The 25,526-nt window shown below is 35.9% G+C and overlaps 1 protein-coding gene across 10 annotated transcripts in view; it reads right to left on the reverse strand.

Annotated features, from left to right (window-relative positions):
- UBE3A (ubiquitin protein ligase E3A) overlaps positions 1–25,526 on the reverse strand; it is a 92,754-nt gene that overhangs the window by 41,252 nt on the left and 25,976 nt on the right. For 4 of the 10 annotated variants that reach the window (XM_032342273.1, XM_032342274.1, XM_032342272.1 and 1 more), the window contains 2 exons: positions 24,705–24,824; positions 21,359–21,403 (listed from right to left, as the gene is read on the reverse strand). The exons of 1 other annotated variant lie outside the window; for it this stretch is intronic. In XM_032342273.1, the coding sequence (XP_032198164.1) occupies positions 21,359–21,403; positions 24,705–24,724 (65 nt within the window). In that variant the 5' untranslated portion in view covers positions 24,725–24,824. Of the gene's footprint in view, positions 1–21,358; positions 21,404–23,020; positions 23,074–24,704; positions 24,825–25,526 lie in introns of those variants that run through there. 5 more of the 10 variants (XM_032342277.1, XM_032342276.1, XM_032342275.1 and 2 more) reach the window with 2 other exon arrangements.

Here is a 25,526-nt window from a genome sequence, read left to right on the forward strand (position 1 = left end):
TTTTTTTGCAGAAATTCTATAAACATTTTATTTATTCTTTTTAAGAAAGTAGCTTCAGAAAAAGAAAATAATCTAGGTCATCTATTCATATACATACATATATGAATAGATGACCTAGATTATTTTCTTTTACATATATATATACACACACACACACACATACTTTTTAATAAAAACTTTTACAAAATCTTCACGCATAAAGACCCAGAGGTGGCCATGTTGTCTGTAACAGCTCTAATTCCAGCTGTCGAAGGCTTTTACCTGGGACTCCCCATAGCTGACAGCAGTGCAGCAAAGGCCCTCCTCTTGCCCATAAAGCCCAGCTCCCTGCCTGCCTCAAAAATGGTTTTATGTTCTGGGACTGTAGAAAATAGGTAGGAAATGCTTTGGGCTAGAATAGGAAGGACAGGGAGGACTACCTAACCTGCCATGTTTTATCCAAACTCTTCAGGCAAATCCAGACAGGAAGCCTAGCAAGATGAATGAAAACCAGGGACCAAACTGAGTTCTGGAGCTTCCCAGAGACATGGAATCTGTGACCATGAGTTCCTGCACATGGTAGTAGGAAAAGTTTGGTGTTTGTGGAACACTCAAGGCAGGAACAAACAAGCCCTTAAAGATCCATCCCTCCATGGCAGGCACGCACTTCTACGCTAAGAGTCAGAATGACTCTCTGTTCTGCTTCCTAACTCAGTCCAACCCTCTTTTGACTCTAAAACAGTGTTAACTCGTCAGCCTACTTAAGACACAAATTTTCCTTCCTTCTGTGGAAGGAAGTCCTTGTTCAACATCTGTCCTATTATAAAAGGGCTGGGGTAGGAGTAGGGTAGCAGGTTGGCATGGAGGGCCACATGACTCGGAAGAGCTGAGAGTGGAAAGGATTCCCTGGTTCTCTGGGGGGAATTCTGCAAAAGGTATTTTATTGACCATTTTTCAAAAGGGGGGGAAAAAAAGGAATGGTCTTAACGATGGTAAAAAAGAGACCTGGCTTCTTTTTTGGGTTCTGAAAGCCCAATGTTTTGTTCAGTATTAACAAAAGCCCTGAACAAACAGAGGATGCTGCTCGGGGCAGCAGTAAAAGAGGATGGATTTCATGGCCAACCAAGAGAATGGCAAACAGTGCCAATCAACTCAATTTGGGGGGATCTCTGTGTGGTGAGTATGAATGAGCAGGTGAGTGTGGTGGGAGGAACCTGGGGTTCGCTGGCTCCCAACAATCAATTCTAGCAGGTTCATCAAAGTCATTGCTGAAATCAAATGTGCTTTTCTTTGGTTAAAAAAAAGGGAGAAATAAACTTGTTTGATGATGTATGTGCTTCAGTTATTCAGCAGAACAAATGAAAGTCACAAGGTTTATGGTCAAGACTTTTAGTAATTAATCATTTTAAAAAACTAACATTAAGAAAATGAGAATCTAGTTAAAAGTATCAATCCAACTTCCCTTTATGTAATTACTATTTTGTTTTAATAGTTTGCAAATACTTGATTTATAGTTAACATAGAACTTCTAACTGGAAACTTTTTTTTCCCCTCCAATTATCTACCATGAGAGATATAAAAATAAACTTATAAATGAAATATCCAAAGCTGTGTTATACTACAAGAAAATGATTCTGAGCATATAAAGCTGAACCTAAAACATGTCACTGAACTTGCTCATTAATCCCACGTCATAGGAACATGGAATATTTTAAGTTCCCTTAGGGCAAAGTCTTGTTTCACTACTACACTGTGAACCTAAAATATGTAGATTCACGTTCTTAACTGGCTGTTCTAGCAGAGCTTGCAAAGATACTGAAGAGCTTATTTCATCAAGCAAGAAGCCAAGCTACAATATCTATCTCTATGGTTTATTCAACTCTTAAGATCTATGCTCAGTGGGTTAAGCCTCTGCCTTCGGCTCGGGTCATGATCTCAGGGTTCTGGGATCGAGTCCCACATTGGGCTCTCTGCTCAGCAGGGAGCCTGCTTCCCTTCCTCTCTCTGCCTGCCTCTCTGCCTACTTGTGATCTCTCTGTCAAATAAATAAAAATTAAAAAAAAAAAAAAAGATCTATGCTTCTACTGTCTGATAATGTGAGATTACCATAACTTAAAAAAAGTAATCTACTGGATCCAAAGAAACATAATTCATAGCTATTCCTTTGGGTCTGAAATTCACATGCACGAGAATAAAAACTACAAAAAATTGAAACTACTAAAAAAAAATTTACATGACTCTCTAAATGTTCCACAATTATCTTACTAACATGTAAGACTAAATGGCAAATGGCAATAGAGTTCACATCTTGTTAATTGTGAGCTGTATCCTGTTAATCATGAGAAACTGAACAAGGCGGCAAATAAGCAGTAGATAAGACTTTTGTCTCAAAAGTAGAACTCTGTCTCTAAACTATCAAGGTAAGTGACAAAGACTAGCACAATTAACCCTTGAACAATGTTGGCATCCAGAGGTGCAACCCTCTTGCACAGTTGAAATCTGCATATAACCTTAGATTTCCCCTATAACTTAACTTCAAATACCCTACCACTGACCAGAAGCCTTACCAATAACATAAAAAGGCAATTAACACTTTCATATGTTATATGTAATATATACTATATTCTTACATTAAAGTGAGCTAGAGAAAAGAAAATATTTATAAAATCTTAAGGAAGACAAAATACATTTATAGTACTGTCCGGATTTATCAACATGTAAAGTGTGTGTGTGTGTGTGTGTGTGTGTGTGTGTGTGTGTATGAAATACATAATTGCGCGGGTATATATACATACACACACAATTCAAACCTAGGTTGTTCAAGGGTCAACTGTAATTCAAAAACACTCAATTCATTCTGATGCTTCTATTTTTCAAATGTTCCATGCAAACCCATGCATGCAAAGAGAGAGAGAGAGAAAAAAACCCTACAAAACACACTTAAAAACTGCATGGGCATCACCTATTTTATTACACGTACCTACAAACAATCCAATTTCTGAAAATTAAGGATTATTCCAGATATATCACCATGCAAAAGAGTAAAGTAACACCATGTAAAGAAAGAGAAATACAGAACCTAGAAGATTTATATGTACCATATGTTGCTTATCATTTACTAAAGAATGGGAGATTAATAATACCATCTTCTCCAGAAATACAGTAGCTTTCCCTAAGAAAATGTAAATGGAATATATTTCTACTTTGTAGGAAAATTATGAACATATATCAAAATCTTAAAATTGTAATGTCTTAAAAAGTCTAAAAAAATATGGAAAAATGTATTAACATTTTGATTTGAATAGCCTCAAGACTTACTAAATTGTCCATATGACTTTAATGATTGATTATCAAAATTCAAAATACCAAATACTAGTTTGATATATATACAAATACATGATTTGAATAGCCTCAAAGCTTACTAAACTGTCTGTATGAGTTTTTAAATGATTAATTATTAAAATTCAAAATACCAAATACTAGTTATTTTCTTAATAAGAATATCAGGTTTTGTCCTAAGAAAAACCTCCCCAAAACCCAGTAATATTACCTACTGCTTCTGCGTGTAATCCATAAAGGAGTGTGAACAGCAAAAATAGGACAAGATTGAGAAATTAGCAGATCTGAGTTACATGACAGCTCCTTCTGCCTCTAAAAACCTGTAAGATCGTAAACAAGTAATTCTCTGAGCCTCGGTTTTCCTTCCTTTCAGTTCTAAAGTTCAGGTTATTCTACATAAGAGATAGGCAAACACAGTACTAGTGATTGATGAGTGTCTGGTAACATACTATGCACTCTGGCACAGGTTATCTCATTTGAATCCCATGATGAGGATTACCTTCAGTTCACAGCCAAAGGAGACAGAACTGAAATAAAATCATGTACTCAAGATCACATGAAGGAAAATGCAGAATCAGGACAAGAACAGGAGTCAGGGGTCTTTCGGCTCTGGAGTCTAAGTCATTTCCACTACATTGTCTCACAGAAAGTGACTGATTTCAAAATAATCCTTAAAAATAGCAATACTAAAAACTCCTATAGAAAAAAAAAAAATCCCCATAAATAATATGTACTTGAAAAAAAAAGCAAAACCCTGAAAAATCAAAAATTTGAATCTCATATTTATGCATATCCGCTACCTCGTAAGTATACCAAATTTTTTAAGGAAAAAATGCCACAATATTCTGTAAAGGTAATGTATCTGTAATTTCTTGAGAACCAATGTGCCATAGATGTTCCCACTCTGGAAAGGCTGTAAGCGCTAGCAGTTAAGAGCTTGCACTCTGAAGTCAGGCTCCCCAACTTCACATGTTGGCTCTGCCACTTATAACTATGTAACTGTAAATGAGTTACTTAACTTTTCTGTGTCTCAGATTCCTCATCATTAAAGTGATGGTATATATTAAGAATTATCATGGGTGTGAGAGAATTAAATGAGTTAATGTATATAAAACAGTAAGAACACTGCCTGGCATCTAGTAAGCCCCACAATGAGTTCGCTGCTACTACTGTTATGATTATTACTAAGATCTAAGTTTATGAATTAGCTATATAAACCATCACTGTGCTGATGCTCAGAGCAGTTATGTAACAAGTTATAAATCTAGTAAGAGACTTGAGCCCAGGCTTAACTCAAACCTGGGTTTTAATACCACTAAGGGGAGATTTAATACCAGACAGAAGAAAGCAGGCCCCTCTATTCAGTCCACTTCTCTGCCCAAGACCTAGAAACAGAAGCTACACAGGTGAGACAGGACTGAAAAGAGGCCATGCCAGAACTTCGTTATCAGCAGAATCAATCATATTAAACATTTTTTCTTCTTTACTCAACCAATGATACCCTGAATTATCTCTGTACAATTCTGTATCCCCATCTAATTTAGAGCACATAGAAGGCCTCTATGTTGGTAATGTGTACATAAATGACATTTTTATAGATAACTAAGTTGTACAGGGTTAATCCCTATAGAGTAGGAGTCACCAAATCTTAGCTTATGGGCCAAATCTAGCCTGCAGCTGGTTTTTACAGCCCCCAAGATAAAAATGGTTTTCATAATTTTAAATGGTTGACAAAATCAGAAAAAAATATTTTGTGATATGGAGAAATTACATGAAGATCAAATTTCAGTGAACAAAATTCTTATTAAAACATAACCAAGGGGCGCCTGGGTGGCTCAGTGGGTTAAGCCGCTGCCTTCGGCTCGGGTCATGATCCCGGGGTCCTGGGATTGAGTCCCACATCGGGCTCTCTGCCTGCTTCTTCCTCTCTCTCTTTCAGCCTGCCTCTCTGCCTACTTATGATCTCTGTCTGTCAAATAAATAAATAAAAATCTTAAAAAAATAAAATAAAATAAAATAACCAAGATCATTAATTTAATTATTGTCTATGGCTGTTTCGCATTACAACAGCAGAGTTGAGTAGTTTGAAGAGACTGTATGGCTTGTAAATCCTAAAATAAATCCCACCTGGCCCTTTACAGAAAAAATTTCCCATCTCTTAATTTAGAGTCTGTGTTCCTTACTTTCTGTGACATTTCCATCTAAGCACATGGCCTGCTCACTTTCTCCTCTGCAAACCAATATAGCAAAATGTGTACTTTTCCCTACCTATGATTAAAGCAGAGAAAAAGAAAGAAAAAGGAGGACAAGAGAAAAAAAGAAAAAGAACAAAACAATACAGAAAAAAGGAAAGAAATGAAGAGACTCCTTCCCTAACCAGATCCCTTTAGGGACATCTTACTGCCACTCAATCAAAATTACAAGAGAAGAGGAGCTATGGCTTACTTTCATTTTTAGAAAGTTTGTATTTAAATTCCAGTTAGTTAACAGACAATATATATTAGTTTCAGATGTACAATACAGTAATTCAACACTTCCACACAACACTCAGTGCTTGTGACAAGTACAGTCCTTAATTCCCATCACCTAATTAACTGATCTCCCCACTCATCTCCTCTCAATTTGTTCTCTGTAGTTGTGCTATAGTTTGTTCTCTATAGTCTGTTTCTTGGTTTTTCACTCTTTTCCCCCTGTTTGTTGGTTTTGTTTCTTCAATTCCACCTATGAGTGAAACTATAGGGTATTTGTCTTTCTCTGACTTATTTCCCTTAGCATAACACTCTCGAGCTCCATTCATGGTGCTGCGAACGGCAAGATTTTATTCTGTTTTTATGGCTGAGTAACATTCTATTGTGTATATATACCACATCTTTATCCATCTATCAGTTATTGGACACTTGGGCTGTTCTCATAATATGGCTATTATAGATAATGCTACTATAAACACTGAAGTGCATGTATCCCTCTGAATTAGTGTTTTTTGTATTCTTTGGGTAAATACCTAGCAGTGCAACTTAAACTACAAAAATCCTAGAGAAGAACATACACAGTAACCTCTCTGACATTGGCTACAGCAACTTCTTTCTAGATATGTCTCCTGAGGCAAAGGAAACAAAAGCAAAAATGAACTACTGGACTTCATCAAGATAAAAAACAACTGCACAGAAAAGGAAATAACCAACAAAACTAAAAGGCAACCCACAGAATGGGAGAAGATATTTGCAAGTGACAGATGTGATAAAGGGTTAGTATGCAAAATATATAAAGAACTTAACACCCCCCCCCAAAAAACAATTATCCAATTTGAAAATGGGCAGAAGACATGAACAGATATTTTCCAAAGACATCCATATGTCTTTTAGTCAGAATGACTAAAATCAACACAAAGAACAAGTTGTTAGCAAGAATGTGGAGAAAGGGGAACCCCTCTTGCACTGCTGGTGGGAATGCAAACTGGCACAGCCACTGTGGAAAACAATATGGAGGTTCCTCAAAAAGTTAAAAATATGGCTTACTTTCTATAATTTCCTCATGTTTCATACTTTTCTTACTGAGTCAATAATGATGGGAGGGCAAGTTAGATCGTCCAGTGAGAAAGCTCTCAAAGTTAAAGTAGACAAGTGAAAATATACACTTAAAATAGACAACTTTCTATTTACTTATTTTATTTGTAAGGCTCAATTTGTTAGACAGTTCTACAAATAAAATTACATGCGGTAGGCCAAAGTTACTCTAGAAAAGTTGACAGAAATCTTTAAAAAATAGTTTCACCTGAGAGGGAAGGACACTGAGGTCAGCAATTTGAAATGCATTGGGGGGGGTGGGGGGGGAGATGGAATGATACACTGATAGACAAAAGGATATGTGATAATACATTATTAGTAAAATCTAGATAAGCTTATTGTGTCAATTGCAAAAATCTTTTAACTTTGCTGCATGTTTGTTCATTTTTCAAAATAAAATACAAGGAGAAAATACTGTCACCATACTATAACTTTTCAGAGCAATCAAGAGCCAGAAGAAATCGTTTCAGCCACTGGTGGATGAAAAAGGAAAATCAACATGTTATCAATGGCACTAATACTGTGTTTTCTGACTTTAAATCTAATTTCTGAATCAATCCAGTATTCAACAAACAAAACAAAACAGAAAAATGCCTACAATACTAATACAAATAAAAGTAATAAGCTGGCAGTAACTATGCAGAGCAACTTAATTTACCTTCATGGGAACAAATACTAGGAAAGTATGTTAAATATTCCTATACCAATGGCAAGCCATTGGGGTTAGAACCACTGAAATGGCTGCCAACAATGTAAAAGATGAAAGTTGCAAATAGATCTTAAACTTAACAGGTAGTCAGAAAATACGTAATGAATATAAGAATGAAGATGAAGCCACAAAAACTGCTATTGCCCTAAAGTGAAGATGTGTTAGTGAACAATGAGCAAACAAGATTGAAATTAGAGTTAAAGACAAAAATGATAGAACATTAAAGAAATAGTAACTGTGACATGCATCATAAAAACTAATGCGGGGTGCCTGGGTGGCTCAGTGGGTTAAGCCTCTGCCTTCGGCTCAGGTCATGATCCCAGGGTTCCTGGATTGGGCTCTCTGCTCAGCAGGGAGCCTGCTTCCCCCCCCCCCTCTGCTTGCCTCTCTGCCTACTTGTGATTTCTGTCAAATAAATAAATAAAATCTTTAAAAAAAAAAAAAAGATAAGGTACAGAATAATTAAAAAGGCAAAGATTAAATAAAAAAAAGTCAGAGTGACTTTAATTGAATATGAAGTTAAATAAAGATGTGAGGAGATAAGAAGCCAAAGGTAAAAGGCTTATATAATGTCTACAAAGCTAACAACCACTTACCAAGTGGTTTCTCAAAGTAAGTTTATCTCTTTGCTCCTTCTGGGATGTTGCCTTTGTAAACATTCGTTTAACATAAAAATTTTGGAAGAGTGAACAATGGTATTCTAAATATACTACACCTCTTAGAAATGGATGACATAAGACATTTGTGACACAGTTATGGTAGGTTTCAAGTTGGGTCTGTTAAAATGGAATTGCACAAAATATTAGATTATTTCAAGACTGAATCTATGATTGTGAAGTCATTATTACCACATCCAACCAATAAACCATTTACTAGAGAACAAAATATAATTTTCAGGGAAAAATTTTAATTATAAATCAGTATTTTTACTATAATAAACACTTTTAACATAAGAATAATTCCTAAACATTACTAGACAAGGAAGGAAATTACCTCAACATAATAAATGCCATATATGATGAAAAGCTAAGATTACACCTAATGGTTTAAAACTGAAAGCTTTCCTTCTAAAATCAGAACTATAGGCAGGGATGCCAGCTCTCATCAATTCTTTTTAAAACACTACTGGAAATCCTAGCCAGAGCAATCAGGCAAGAAAAATAAATAAAGGCATCCACGCTGGAAAGGAAGAAACAAAATTATCTCTGCTCGTGGATGACATGATCTTACATGTAGAAAATCCTAAAGACCCCACAAAAAAAAAAAAAAACTATTAGAACTAATAAGCCAAATTTAGTAAAACTGTAAGATACAAAAGTCAACCGATGCAAAAACCAGCTGTGCTTCTCTAAATAATGAACAAAAGGAAATTTTAAAAATATTTTCATTTACAACAGCATCAAAGAAAATAAAATACTTTACTAATAAATTTAACCCAAGAGGTGGAAGATTTGTACTACAGTCCTCCTTATCCATTGGGGGATACATTCCAAGGCCCCTGATGAATGCCTGAAACCACAAGAGTGCCAAACCCTATGTAAGTTTCTTTTCCTGTACATACTTACTTATGATAAAATTTAATTTATAAATTAGCCATGGTTAAGAGACTAACAGTAATAATAATGAAATAGAACAATTACAACAATATAATAAAAGTTACATGAATGTGGTCTCTCTCTCTCTCTCTCTACAAATATCTTATTATATTCACCCTTCTTCCTGTAATGATGTGAAAATGGTAAAATAACCTACACGACGAAATGAAGTGAGATGAATGACATAAGCATTGTGATATAGTGTTAGGCTACTATTCTGATAATATTTTAAGAAGAATCATCTGCTTCCGGACCGCAGCTGACTATGGGTAACTGAAACCACAAATAAGGGGAGACTACTGTACGATGAGAACTACAAAATACTGCTGAAAGAAACTAAAGACACAAATGTAAAGGATCCTATGTTCATGGACTGTAAAACTTGATACTATTAAAATGTCCATACTATCCAAAGCAATCTACATATTCAATTTAATTCCTTTGAAATCTCAACAGCATTTTTTAATAATAAAAAAATCTGAAATTCCTGGATATGGAATCTCAATGGAACCCAAAGAGCAAAAAAATCTTAAGGTTAAAAAAAAAAAAAAGTCAATTTCATACTTCTTGATTTCAAAACATCTTACAAAGCTACAGAAATCAATACAGTATGGTACTGGCATAAAGATAAGACACACAGACCAATGGAACACATCAGAGAAGCAAGAAATAAACCCTTACATAATATATAGTTAAATGAGCTTTATCACAGGTGCCAAGGCTATACAATGGGAAAAGGAGAGTCTCCCACAAATGGATATCCATACGCAAAAGAATAAAGTTGGACCCTTACATCTCATACTACATGAAAAAAAAAAAAGTTAACTCAAAATGGATTAAAGACCTAAACATAAAACCTGACATTATAAAACTCCCAAAATAAACGCAGAGAAACAGCTTCATGATACTGGATTTGGCAATACATTCTTCAATATAACACCAAAAGCATACACAATAAAAGCAAAAAATAGACAAATAGGACTACAATGAACTTAACTTCTGTACAGCAAAGGAAATAACCAACAGAGTGAAAAGGGAACATACAGAATATGATCTATTCAATCTCCTGGGTCTGAACATTCTATGCCAGGAAGCAGAAGAACCAGAAGGCTAAAACTCAAAGATAAGGAAAAACAGACGGGATGAGAGAAAGTAAGAAAGAAAGCATAAAAAGACAACAACCTGAAATGGGCGTTTTAATTAACATTTAACAATAAACATTAGCATGCCCAAGGGAATAGGAAGGTGCAGCAAAGCAGAGGTCAAGATTTTTGAAGACAAAATGGTTGGGGAATTAAGATGCTAGAGAGTTCCAAGTTAAGCATATAAACAAAGACTTCAGCGATCTGGGGTTAGAGTATGAGTTCCTCAAAGGCTGTGAAGTGACTAGGAGGTCACCAAACAATAAAGACAGAGGAGATATACACATTGTAGCTTTAAAGGAGCAGGAATTTTCATGCTGAGACAATAACAATAGTCCAGAAGCATCAGTGGAGAACAAGATAACAGTGTGTGGGAAACAAACAGGTCAAGGCTTGCTGCATCTATAACCTAGCCTCTCTTATCTAGTGAAGCAGAAACCATTCTTGCTGAGTCATCACCTTTTTTTTTTTTTTAGATTTTATTTATATATTTGACAGAGAGAGAGATCACAAGTAGGCAGAGAGTCAGGCAGAGAGGGGGAAGCAGGCTCCCCGCCGAGCAGAGAGCCTGATGTGGGGCTTGATCCCAGGACCCCGAGATCATGACCTGAGCCAAAGGCAGTGGCTCAATCCACTGAGCCACCCAAGCGCCCCGAGTCATCACTTTTCACTCCTTATTTTGTTTAACCTTGCTGAGAAATGGAGACCTTCTGGAAACTTACTGTGTGCTTTCCGGACACCATTTCCTGATTTCCTCCTTTCTCTCTGGTTGTTCTTCAGATTTCCCTTTCTAATCTGGAAATGTTTATACTCTCCAGGGACCAGCCATGAGAGACTTTCTCTTTTAAATTCTCTCTGGGCTGTTTCATCTTCTTTCAAGGTAATACCTGGTGGCTTCCAAATGTCTCCTTCACCATAGTTCAAACTCTGATTGAGAATCTAGTACTATTCCAGGTCCTCTGACTACCTTCATATGGGCGCTTTCTTCAGGAAACTTACTGTTTAAGGAGGTAAAAGCCAGATGACTTTAATAGCATAGGAAATATAGAGGTATGGCAATTTAAAGAAAGGCAACTTAGCCAAGATAAGGATGACTAGCAGCTGATGACACACAAAAAAACAGAATGTTTCTGGTAAGAAAGAAATGAGGGAGTAAAGGCACAAGGGCCTGAGAACAGCTTATGATAACTTAGGTTCAACAGTATAAAAGTTCAAAAAAAGGACTCAAAAATATGAAATGGCAGGGAGGAGCCAGATTATGAGACTCTGTAAGAAATAAGGAATTCTGATTTTAGTCAGCAGGAGTAATCAATAAAGACGACTTTCTCCCCATAAAATGCACATGTACTCCATCTTGCAAAAAGTTTAGAAGATTCATATACCATTCATAAACCATTGAATACGAACACCTGCAATACAAGTCACAAAAGGATTTAAGCAAGTAAGTGACTAAGTCAAATCTGCTTTTATGATTAACTACATTTCGTAAACTGGGACCAAAGCTGGCAAGAGTGGAAGCAGGCAATCTAGTTAGGTGATGACTACTGTAAAACACCAGAGAAAGAAGTAGTAGCAGCAGGAATGGACAGAAGAAAACTACTGCAAGATAATATTTAAAAGATGTAGTTTGTAGGGCCAAAAAGTGTGGAAAGAGCTAAATGCCTAGGTTTCTGTTGTCGGTAACTGGGTAGAAGGTAGTACTACAACTGAAATAACTGAAATAACAAAAACCATGAACATTCATTAGCCTACGGTGAATGGTTTTTGTTATGTATATCCTTTAATACTTATGATTATCCTAAGAGACTGGAGAAGCCAAAAAAGGACCCAGTAAATCAGAAAGTCCTGCTTTTAAAGAACTTAGGGGTAATGGCATCCTTTTTCTTTTCAATGACCACTTTTAGCTTTGAATCCCATTTATAGCTAGTAAGTTCTATATAATAAAAGTACACCATTTCCATTAATGTTTCCTAAAACCTTTTTAGGGACACATTAAGATATAATAAATAAAATGCATACTTCACATTGATTCTAAAAACCCTTTTATTAGAGTATTTCAACAAAAATGGCCAGGTCTTGCTCATTCTATTTTCTGAGAAGACTCAGCCAGATGCAGTCCATCTACTCATCCATCTCTACCAGGAACAAGAAGCTTGATACCCTCTATTTAAAAAAGAACGTATAAGGTTGCCCGGGTAACTCAGTTGGTTAAGCGTCTGACTATCTCAGCTCAGGTCATGATCTCAGGGTTGTGAGATCCAGCCTGTAAGCTCCACACTGGGTGTGAAGCCTGCTTAAGATTCTCTCCCTCTCCCCATCGCCCATCCTCAAAAAAAAAAAAAGGTAAAAGAGAATGTATATAAGCTTATATGATGCTTCATTTGGTAGAAAAGTAAACAGACTAGGACTCAGGTGACTTCTATGCCTGACATTTTCACTACCTCCTAAATCTATCAGAAAACCCAGGACTTTTCAGTAGTGTCAAGGCCTTTCACTATCTGATCAAGGCTTTCTCTTCCAGCTACATTTTTTGGCACCCTTCCCCCATCTCCTAAATCTACATTCCAGTGATACTGAACTTCTACAGTTCAAAGGATGTGTTTCTGCTGTCCTCATTGGCTCCAGGTCTCAAAAGTTTTCTTCTTGCCTAGAATACTATGATCTCTGTTTATACCAAGTTATTCTCAAAGACTCAGCTTAGATATGGTTTCCAAGATGATTACATATCCCTTCTCTGCTCCCACAGCAACCTGTACCTACTCTCAGCACACCTCATTATAACTGCCTATTATTTAAATGGTAAGCTCTCTGAGACACGACCAAATAACTTCTTTATATTTTCAGAACCTAGCAAATCATGAAACTTTAATAAAAATCCTTCAATTTCTCTTCTGATATTATCTCGATAACAGTGTCAATTAGCCCTACCTTTTTATAGTATTTAACCATAACACCTCCCAGTTTCAGAATAAGGAACCCTTGTGCACTGTTGGTTGGAATGCAAACTGTGCAACCACTCATGGAAAACAGTATGGAGTTTCCTCAGAAAATTTAAAATAGGATTACCATATGATACAGTAATTCCACTACTGGGTATTTATCTATGAAAACATTAATTCAAAAAGATATTTGCACCCTACGTTTACTACAGCATTATTTACAATAGCCAGGATATGGAAGCAATCAACTGTCTATCAACAGATGAATGGATAAAGATGTGGAGTGTGTGTATCTATACATCTAGTATCTACACACACACACACACAATGGAGTATCAGCCATAAAAAAGAATGAAATCTTGCCATTTGCAACAACATGGATGGATCTAAAGGGTATAATGCTAAGTGCCATAAGTCAGTCAGAGAGAAACAAACATTGTACGATTTCACTCATATGCACAATTTAAGAAAACGAAACAAAGAAAGACATAAACCAAGAAACAGACTCTTAACTACAGAGATCCAAACTGATGGTTACCAGAAGGGATGGTAACCAAGAAGGGGGGAGAGAAGAAACAGGTAAAGGGGATTATAAGCATATATTTACTGTGATGAGCACTAAATAATGCAAAGAACTACTGAATCACTATACTGCATCTGAAACTGACCTAACACTGTATGTTAGTTATACTAGAATTTAAAACAAAGTGGAACAAAAGTATGTATTTTTTTAAAAAACCTCCCAGTTTCATAAGTATATCAGAAGTATAAAAAAAATATGCAAAGAACATGACATTAGAGTCTATGAAAGGATCATGAAAAAAGATCTCTATTCGATTCAAGAAATTTGTATCTTTTACTTCAGAATGTACTTCAAGATGTTATTTAATCCATAAACACTATTATACACACTAAGTATACCTCAAGTGGAAGTCATACAGAAATATTTTCCTCCCACTTCATACAGAAAATAAAAGCATCCAAGCTATATCTCAATTTCTGACTTCTCAGTTATACACAGAACAGCTAGGAAGCTGCTACTCTAATCTAATAACAGGTAAAAAGCTGAACAGACTAAAAAATGAGTAACTCTTCTTCTATTGAGAGAGACAAGAATACAGAACAGACTGCTGCTCCAAAGACTAGAGAGAAAGGCAAATACAGGGAGTCATGGCTTACTGAAGCAGAGAGCAGGAAATTGCCAGAGGAACCTGTGATGGGACAGGAAAACCTAAACTTCATGCACAAATTTCTGTAGGTTCAGCACAGAAAAGTCTTAATTGTTAAAAACTCTAGGGGGCCTAGCCCCAGCAAATCCCCCCAAATTTTGTGCTATTTACATCAAGAAGTTCGACCACATTCTCAGAGCAAATGTTGGAGGAAAATCCCCTCATGCTTCTAGCAGGGGAGTGAAAAAGGAACGTTAAGAGATAGATACACCAGAGCGCTTAAGGCTTGGCCTCAGAATAAACTAGTTAACCCAAGCCTAATCTATCAGGTATTCTCAGACCCTAGCTGACCTGTGTAAGAGAAACATCCAATTCTAGCCCACTCTAGTCATCCTGCCCCACTTAAGAGAGGAGGAAAAAAAAAAAAAATGAGAAATATTTGTGAAGTTCACAATCCTGAGACACAGGCAGGCTCACCAGAAGACTGAGACTGAAACAGGACTATAGAATGCTTCCTTTCCCCTATACCTTACCACCATATTGGCTTACTTATAGCAATTCTTTTTACCTGGGAAGTCATACCAGCTATCAAGAAAAACTATGAGGCGTAATTTTGCCTTCAGGCAAAAAAAAAAAAACAAAAACAAACAAACAAAAAAAAACCACTCTGTAAAGATAGCAAGCACGAGAACTAAATATAGCAGAGATGTTGGAATTATCACACCAAAAACTTAAAACACCTGTGACTGATATGAAAGGGATCTAATAGATAAAGTAAACAGCATGAAAAAACAGCTGAACAATGTAAGCAAAGAAAAACCAAAGACCCAAACCAAAAAAGCCTGAGTTCTGTAACAACTGTAACAGCAATCTTTGATGAGCTTAATAACAAACTAGAAGCTAAAGAAAGAAACTCTGAACTTGAAGATATATCAAAAGAAACTTCCACAACTGAAAATCAGGTGCTACTACACAAGTTCTATGGGTTGTTTACATATTTATTACTTATTTACACATAACCTGAGGTCAGAACATTCTTCCTACATTTCTATAAGGGAATTAAAAAGGAAGAAATAAACATTTTGCATTAATTTAGTAATTTCACTTTCATATATTAAGTATTTATTACCTATTGTAGACCAGGCACTCTCAATAGACTTCTACCCTAGAATTAAATGAACCAGAAAACAAAGAAATCAATATGCAACAAGTCAAGTGACATTAAATCCCATGATGATAAATCTAACAGGGTAAGGCTAATAGAGAACACAGAACATGACCATTCTTCAATAAAGTTGGTCAACAAAGGCCTCTCTGATACGGCATCATTTAAGCAGAGCGCTCTGAGGCAACGAAAAGGAAGCCATGTGGATATCAGAGAAGGGTCACAAACAAATGGCACAAGTCTTAAGAACATGAAAGCATAAGGACAAGATATAAAGCCAGTGCAAAGATGAGCAAGAGAAATGGAAAGGCCACACAAAAGCAAGGAAGCTCATACAGGGCCTTGCAGATCCTCAGATTTTACTCTAAGATGGGAAGCCCTTGCAAGGTTTTGAGCATATATAACATGGTCTAACTTTAGTTTTAAAAAGTTCATTGTGGGGACACCTGGGTGGCTCAGTTGGTTAAGAGGCTGCCTTCAGCTCAGGTCAGGATCCCAGCGTCCTGGGATCGAGTCCCACATCAGGCTTCTTGCTCAGCAGGGAGCCTGCTTTTCCCTCTGCCTCTGCCTGCCACTCTGTCTGCCTGTGCTCACTCACTCTCGCTCTCTCTGACAAATAAATAAATAAAATCTTTAAAAAAAAAAGAAAAAGTTCATTGTGGGGAGGACTACGTGGTGCAGTCACTTAAGCAACCAACTCTTGGTTTCTGCTCAGGTCATGATCACAGGGTTGTGGGATAGAGCCCTGTGTAAGGCTCCCATGCTCAGCATGGAGTCTGCTTCAGATTCTCTCTCCCTCTGCCTCTCCCACTCATGTCCTCTCTCTTTCTCTAGAATAAATAAATACATCTTTTAAAAAAATCACTCTGGCAGCTACATAGAAAATACAGTGAAAGGAGCAAGGATGGAAGCAGCAAGACTACTGCGAAACAACTGCATTCTTTTGACAAGAGCTGATGGCTTTAATAAGAGTGACAGAGGTGGAAATAGTATAAAAAGACAAGGGGTTGAATTATGGTATTTTCAAGGTGGAGTCAACATGATCTGCTGATAATTTGAGTGAGACGAATAGAAATCAAGACGCTTCTAAGTTTTGGATAAACTGGAAGAAAAAAAAGAGTTGCTACCAACTAGGATGGCAAAATAACAAGACAAGTAGATTTGAGAGGATAAAAATGAAGAGCTATTTTGGACTTGATAAGTTTGAAAATCAGACATTCAATTATTGGATATATGAGTCTACAATTTAGAGGGTAAGTCGGAGTTGGAGGTAAAAATATGAGAGCTGATAATGCTCTTACCCAGAGTCTGGGTTTTAGGTCATACCAACATTTATAGAAAACTAAGTATTTATTTAAACAGCCCTGACATATACTGAACCCTAAGTCAATTGATACTTCTACCCTTGTTCAATTTACTGTCTTCGTTATACACTGGAAAACAACCTAAGCATTAAATACAGGTGTGGAGAGTAAATACCAAAGGATAAGAAATCTGAAGTTATTAGAAACTCCTTTGAAATCATTAAAAAAAATTAAAGAATCTAAATTAATATGTGCAAAAAGATGTCACTAATATAGAAGTTTAAACCAACTACAGAGAGAATATACACACAATAAAAAGATCTGGATTGGGGTGCCTGGGTGGCTCAGTGGGTTAAAGCCTCTGCTTTTGGCTCAGGTCATGATCCCAGAGTCCTGGGATCAGGCCCCACATCTGGCTCTCTGCCCAGCAGGGAGTCAGCTTCCCTTCCTCTCTCTCTGCCTGCCTCTCTGTCTTCTTGTGATCTCTGTCAAATACATAAAATCTTAAAAAAAAAAAAAAAAAAAAGGATCTGGATTATTGTGTTAGTTCTATTTCTAGGTTAGACTATAGAATGGCACGCAAATGTTGAAAATTTTTACTGTTTTTCTGCACCCTAGAGACACTAAGAATTTCTAAAAACAAATACATATAGTCTTTAATTTTATATAATTACCCTTTAAAATTCACCCAAGATGCTCCCTAGTTAAAACATGCCAAATGCAAACGTGTCTCCAAGTGCCCAAAACATCGTACTTCAATAAATATAAGATGTTGCCATTAATCAAAGATCATAACTAATTCATAGGTAAAACCAAGAATCCTTCATTATCTATTCTGTAAATCAAGACTCACAAAATTATGGTAGAATAAACATTGACCTATTCACCTAGAAACTACTGCCTGGTATGGTTTCCACAGGTATAGGAATTTGAGAAATGGGGGCAGACATGAAGACTTAGAGCTATAATACAGAGATTATGTCTGGAACGTTACACACCATTATCAAGACACTGTGGTAAGTCTAATTTCCTGCTATTCTACCTTAACATGGTCAAGTTTTTTGCTGAACTCAACCAGAACTTAATACCAGAGCTTCATCTGGAATCTTGTGACAATATCCTATCATGCCTCAGATTCTTGTCATCCTTGATTTTTACAAGTACCAAGCTTCACTACCCTTTCCTATTCTTTACTACTGATTTGTCCCACCAATTTAACTCTACTAAGATCCTTAGAAAAACACTTATAATACAGGTTGTCCCTAATCTTCAACTGTTTTATATAATCCCCAACCTCTTAGCTTTCACTAAAGTCTGGATTACTCCAAAAGACACTGCTTATCTTGTTTCCCTTTTCTGTGAACTTTTTCATAGACAACTAAAACTAAGTCCACCATTCCTCTTCTAATTCCTTGCATTTGAAACAATGTCCATCTAAACAAAATAAAAATAACACAAACACAACTTACATTTTGAAAGTCATGTTATCTACCTAATACCTTTACCCTCTCTTCTGGTAAATTATACCCATTACACTAAAGGCTCCATTTTGCCCCCAGTTACATGACGGTCATGCTGCAATGTCTATGTTCATGATCTATCCCAACACTTGAGCTCCCCTCACGCCCAAAATACCTGACTTTCTTCAAAAAGTTTCACCTCCTCTCTATGTCAGCCAATCACTACCAAAGGAATATTGAACACCCAACCCTTGATCATCATCATCTACGTCGTTCTAAAAAATTCATTTACACTAAACTATTTATTTGACTTATCTGGCTTTTTATAACTTAACCAATTATGGCCATCACCAATGACATAAATTCAACTACTTCAGTGTTAACAACCTACGCACATGCCATTAGTTGTTCTATCCTATCTGTTTTGCTAGCACCCAACCTTGAAATACCATGCCTCTTTTCTGGCTATTAAAGAAAAGTCTTGAAATTCCAAGTATGATTAAGTTTCCTAACTTCAAATGGCCACTCAGTAGCATATGTGAGTCAATATTACGTGGTCTTCTACTTCACTCATTTCCCCTAGACTCTTCCAAGTTTTCACAGGTTCCTCAAGTTCCCTAATCAAACTCTGTGCTCCACAAATACTATTAAAACTTATTTCTTAGGAAGTTACATGGCCACAAAGTTACAATTAAAAAATAACTTCATTAGGATGGCAACTATCAAAAACAGATAATTAAAAGTACTGACAAGAATGTGGAAAAATAACCCTTGGTTGGAACATAAAATGGTGCAGTCACTATAGAAAACAGTATAGAAGTTCCTCAAAAAATTAAAAAAAGAATTACCACATGATCCAGCAATCCCACTTGTGGGTATATACCCAAAGAAATCAAAGCAGGGTCTCAAAGGGTACAAAAACATGAAAGTAACCCAAGTGTCCATCAATGGGTGAAAGGATAAACACAATGCCGTACACACACACACACACACACACACACACACAGTATTATTTAGCAATAAAAAGGAAGAAAATTCTGACATGCAACAATGTGGGTGAACTTGAGGAAATTAGGCTAAGTGAAATAAGCCATCACAAAAAGACAGATAAAAATGATTCCAGGTACATGAGATAGAATGGTCAAAATCACAGGCCTAGGAAGTAGAATGATGGTTACCAGAGGATGGGGAGAAGGGCGTACTGGGAGTTATTGTTTAAAGGATATAGTGTCAGTATTACACAATGAAGAGTTGTTAGAGATGATGGTGGCAGTGGTTGCACAACAGTATGACCGTAAGAGAATTACACAGTTAAAAATAAAAAAATAAAGTTAAAAATAAACTTTGTTACATGTATTTTACCGAAAAAAAAAGTTTGGGGGAAAAAAAGGTTACACAGACACACAAATTTGAGAAATACTTCTTATAATCGCTTCCTGGAGATTCACAATGTGTAACAGCACTTTAAAGTATATTTCCATTATTTTCAGTAAAGAACCTGCTTAACTAGTTTCTAAACTTACTCAACAATTGAACCTCCTTTATAAGAAGTATCTAGTATCATCTCAGAGGAGACAGAAACAGTGGTGTAGCAGACCTAAACAAATTTACTGAGAAAATACTTCAGGTAAAAATGACCCTGTCTTCCCATTCTCACCTACAAACACAGTTAACATCACATATCCAACTTTACCTCCTTCTAGTTTAACAAGATGGGGTCTTTGCCCTTATTCAAGAGCAATCCCTATACCTATATTCTTCATTCTAACCCTTTCTACCTCAAAAACTTTACTTCAATAATTACCACCTTCCCATTACTTTAAACTTCTTAAATTCTTATAACCAACTCTGAAGTCTTATCTATTTCACTTTCTAAATATTTGTCTTACAGCCAGAGAGAATGTTATCTTTAATTTCTATTAGGTCAAGTGTCTTTTTAAGGCTTTCACTGACTGAACTGCTAAAGCCCTGGTTACCCTACCACCACACACTTCTCTTCAATACTGTTTCTCTGCTGCCAAAACTATTAAAATTTTATGTCTAACAAGTTTACTACCTTTTCCTTAGCAAATTCTTTATTGACTCCCGAATAACTATGAAACAGGCCTAGGTCTTCTACACAGCAGGCAAAGCTCTAGCCCTTCCATCAAGTCTTACCTTCCTCATTTTTGGGCCTTTCAGTTTATGATGCAAAAATCTTCAACTGCCTACTGTTCCCTATGCTCATTATGCTGCTATATAACTTCACCTACACTTCTGCTTAGAATAACCCTGCCAATGGTTTTTGCTACCTAATTCCCAGTTACACTTCAAGATTTAATTTGGCCTACCCTGGTACCTACTCCACTACCACATGGATTAGGTTCCTACTGTGTACCTAGGTAACCAGTACTCCTTTATGTTCCTGTTGCATAATGGTATCCTTCTACCACAAGGACTAAAGATTTGCTTCTTTCAAACTGAGTAGACTATAAAATTCTGCGTGTTAGGAACTAATTATTACACATCTTTGTATCCACAACATATCACCAGCTGAATAAGGAGTGTTTAATAAATGATCGTTAACCCGAACTCCTTCCCCTATTTCCCCACAACTGCTAGGTAACCAAAAACACATTACAATCCAGGAGTCTACAACTATCTATCTAAAAGTAGAAATCTGGTGACACAGTACCAAAGTTGAGAGGTATTTATTTGGTAGGAAAAATAGTAACCTGAACTCCTTCCCCTCTCTATTTCCCTACAACTGCCAGGTAACCAAAAACACATTATAATCCAGGAGTCTACATCTATCTAATGCAGAAATTTAGTGACATGGTACCAAAGTTTAGAGGTATTTATTTGGTAGGAAAAATAGGTACACTCTTCTCTCCCAATTTATTTTTTAATGTATTACTCTTTTATAACTAGAAATTATTTTCAAATAATTTAATACCTTTAAAGCAATCTAGGGTAACTCAGAAGACACCACAGCCACAACCAAGTTACACTTACATTCGGCTAGCTTCGATGTCGTCAGACTGAGGTTCTCCTGGTGATCTGTAAAATGCAATTGAGGAAAATTAAGCAAAATATTCCGTATTCCAAAAAGGGGCAGACATGTTATATTAGTAGACAATTTTGAAAACAAGATTTAATCGTTAACAGTTTCAAAAGTAACTAAAGATTTCAACAGAAGAAAAAAGTGATCAAATTAGATTGCCATTCAACACGTTTATTATAAAAGCTGGACTAATAAAAAAGTCAGTGCATTTTTTTAAGGAAAGGAAACTGTGAACACTACATTTAGATACCAACATACAAAGGAGTAAAATGTATAATAAATCATAATTATTCACAAAGTCAAATATTTATAATAAAAACATACAACTATGAAACTTTCTGCAGCCAACTACTAGTTATCCAAAATATTAAAAGTATTCACTGGTATTCATAGTCCTAAACTATACATAGGTCAGGGGTCAGCAAACGATTTCCTGGGACAACACACTAAGGCCTGGGTCAGGCATCTATTTTTGTAGTATTATTAGAACAGAGTCACAACTCATTCATTTACATATATTATCATCTATGGCTGCTTTGATACTACAAGAGCAGAGTTGGGAAACTCCAACAGAGCTGTATGTCCCACAAAGTCTAAAGTATTTATTTATTATCTGGCCCATTGAGAAAAAGTTTGCTAACTTCTGCTCTAAATAATTTAATCTAATAGGCCTAGTGAATTCTGAGACACTTTAAGTCAGATTTACCATTCTAATCATGATTATGTTAGTTCAACAATGAAATTAACCTTCCCTGAAAATATACTGGCAAGATGCACTACCTATCAAAAGTATACCAAGCTGGGGTATTAAAATTTTACTATGGATAACTGTAAACTGATTTCAATTATAAAAAGTTGCCAGTTGTTTTCTATTCTTTTTCAATATACTGTTACTAACTTGCATAGAAATATTCAAAATTCTAAGACATTAAAAAGTCTTATTTTCATTTGGGGGTATGAATGAATTTTGCCTATTCCTACCATGCAGTAAAAAATAAATTCCTCTTACCCTATTCAGTTTTATAAACAGCATCAGTCAATATATACTAAGTTAAATCAACATAGTATTGACTGGTAACTCAAATTCTCAGAAAATTTTTTTAGAGATCAAAAACTAAAATTTTCCAAATGACATCACAACCTAAATTTATCACTGACTTGAGATTTCAAATTGTGAACAACTTTAACAAGACTCTTAGAATCAGAGCCACCAGCAAAAAAAAAAAAAAAAAAAAGGGGGGGGGGGGAATAAAAGAAAAAGAAAAGGAAACAAACTGTTTTCCACATTTCTTAGCTTTTAAAAATCTTACTTATTAGACTTTCAAAATTACCCCTCACTGCAGTTCACTCAGAGTCCAAGGACAAGAATGCAAAAAAAAGAAAAAGAAAAGAAAGAAAGGGGAAAAAAAAAAAAGGCAAGACTCCAGCAGCTCAAATATTTTGGTATTTTAGATCCTCTTTGAAGTATCTTTACATTTTCAATTTTGCACAATTATATTAGAACTAAAAATTGGGGCATGCTGGAGGTGGCAGTGACTTGGCACTGACACAAATGCAAAAATTTCAGTCCACCCTCTCCCCCAGGGAGCAAGCAAATCACCTTTGTGACACACCTGGTCTCCACCAGCCTTGTGGGTAAGTACCCCAAGATTGCTTCCAAACTTGTTTGTATGTCTCAGACAGAAGAGCTAAAAACTGATGATAACCCCATGTACCAGCTGACTCATTTTTGAAAGTGCGACCCTCCAGCATCAGATGTCATACTGTAAGGAGGCAGAGCAGGCTTGCAAAACAAAAAATAAACCTGCTGGCACTAAGGGAAGAGAGGCAGATTAGAAGCTTTCAAACACGCAGGCGGCAAAACTTTAAAAATTAACAGGGAAAGAGAGAGAGAGAGGGAAAAAAATGAGGACACAATGACAGGAAAATTAAAATACTACTGCAAAAAGGTAAGACACAAGCAGAAGGAAAACAAATCGGAGTCTTAGAAGCACAATATATAACTGCTACAAAGTTTTGAGAAATGGGACAGAAGTTAAATACATCATCAAATGGTAACTACACTGTTTTCCAATTTCTGTTCCCTAAACGAGAAAATATGTAAACATTAGCATCAAACTGTCACCAAATTATAAAATAGTGGATTATCACTTAATATTAACATATACTCAAGAGAGCTACAAAAACCATTCATTTGTCAAACCAAGTGATTTAAACCAATTCAGTCTAACAGGAGAACAGAAGAGTAAGAATGGGATGAAAGAGTACTACCCTAAAACAGGTCTATCCTGGGTCTCATAAACATGGTTATTAGCCCAAGTTGTTTTCTACTCAAACGCAAACTGTTTTTAATTAAAAGAAAAGTGAATATACAAAGAATTAACAGAAACACTTTTCTTGCAATAATAACAGTACATGTCTGAATAAATTTCTAGTCATTCTGCTTATATTTCTAGAATACTATAAATAACTTACCAAAATATATCCTAAAGTTAGCATTCATTTCCAAAACTATGAAATCACCTAACATCTAGCATTTGTTTCCAAGCTTTACCCTGGCCACTAAAAAGTCTCATTACTGTCCAGTTTTGGGAAGTAAGGATCTAGTACATGCTCTAACTTTACCAAATTCAGAACATAATCGGGGGGGGGGGGGGGAACCAGAAAGTTACTGACTTAGGTTAGCCTAAAGTTTGTCAGACTAACAAACGAGAAAAGAAATTTCAAAACAAATAATAAGTAACATTAGAAAATAAAAAATAAATCTTGGAAGTCTTGATTTAGATCACAGAAAAGTGATCACAAAATGCCTCCAAATCTAAATACTGCATGATGAGCCTGAACAGTCATATGGAGGCTCATTTCCAATAACTGGTGCAGCCTGTCTAGCCTATAAGCCACTCCTTAACCTCCACTGTTAACTCTTTAGGAAAGTAAATTATACCAGTTTTACTAAAGTTTCAAAATTCCTACAGAAGCATTTTAGTTAAAACTCACACCACATAAAATGCCCATTGAGAATTTTTTCATAGTGTTTATAATGTTCATAGTAACATGCTTACTAAAAAACTTGAAATCTTTAAGAAATACTTTCCTGTTTACTTGTGCACATAGATTGGGGGCCGGGGAGAGGGGGAGCATAAATTATTTTAGGAAAGATATTTAATGGAGAAGCACATTAAAACTTAGGTATTCACATCATTCCTGCCAACTATACATTCTCTTCATTTTTTATAGCATGTATTTTACTTTACAGTAACAGCCTTTTAAAGGCTGTAAAATAACATTCAAAATTACCTTTTACAAGCTGTGGCCATTCGGTGACATCAGGGTGATCACAGCTTTGAGTCACTGATTAAAAACAGGTTGTCACACCAGTCTAGCTGCTAACTTGATCTGAGCGTAGGTTTAATAACTCTAATAAATTAAACAAATCTTTAGTTAGAACACTTTGATATATAAATCCAATCCACTGTTCAAAAAATAATCTCCAAAGCTTCAAATTAAGTGTCAATGCAACATTCATCAGAAGAGTAATTATTATAGAAATGTTTTTAAGGACTATTTTCCAGCATTATTTTTTTCCCCTTAAAGGATTTCTTCTCTTGAGAAAATGTGGTGATAATCTCTTGTACTTTTATGGAGTGTTAACAGTTTACAAAGCACTTTGGTCAACAGTATCTTGCTTGAGTCTCCTGACAACTTTGGCTCTACCTAACTAGGGCAGATATTACAGTAAGAATTTAGGAAAACAAACAAAAAACAAATTAAGCAGACTTAGAGTGATTAATTGACTTGCCCAAGACTTTAGAATTAGTGCTGAAGTTAAGATTAAAACTCAGATCTACTGACTGCCTATCAACGGTTAGAATTTCTTGGTCTTACAATATAAGAGTTTCCATATGTTATATACATGTAATTGAGCAAAGAATCATAATGTGGACTGAGATCCCACTATTACGGCAATTGTTTAAATGAGACAGGGTTTTCCAGGTAGCCAAATGCTTAACAGATAATTACACACACAGAGAGAGAGAGAGAGAGAGAGACTCTAGTCCTACTTATTCTATATTTAAGTAAGGTAATCTAACATTAGCTCAAACCTCTTGGGTATTTCAT

Source organism: Mustela erminea, chromosome 5, assembly GCF_009829155.1.
Source record: "Mustela erminea isolate mMusErm1 chromosome 5, mMusErm1.Pri, whole genome shotgun sequence".
Classification (NCBI taxonomy): Eukaryota; Metazoa; Chordata; class Mammalia; order Carnivora; family Mustelidae; genus Mustela; species Mustela erminea.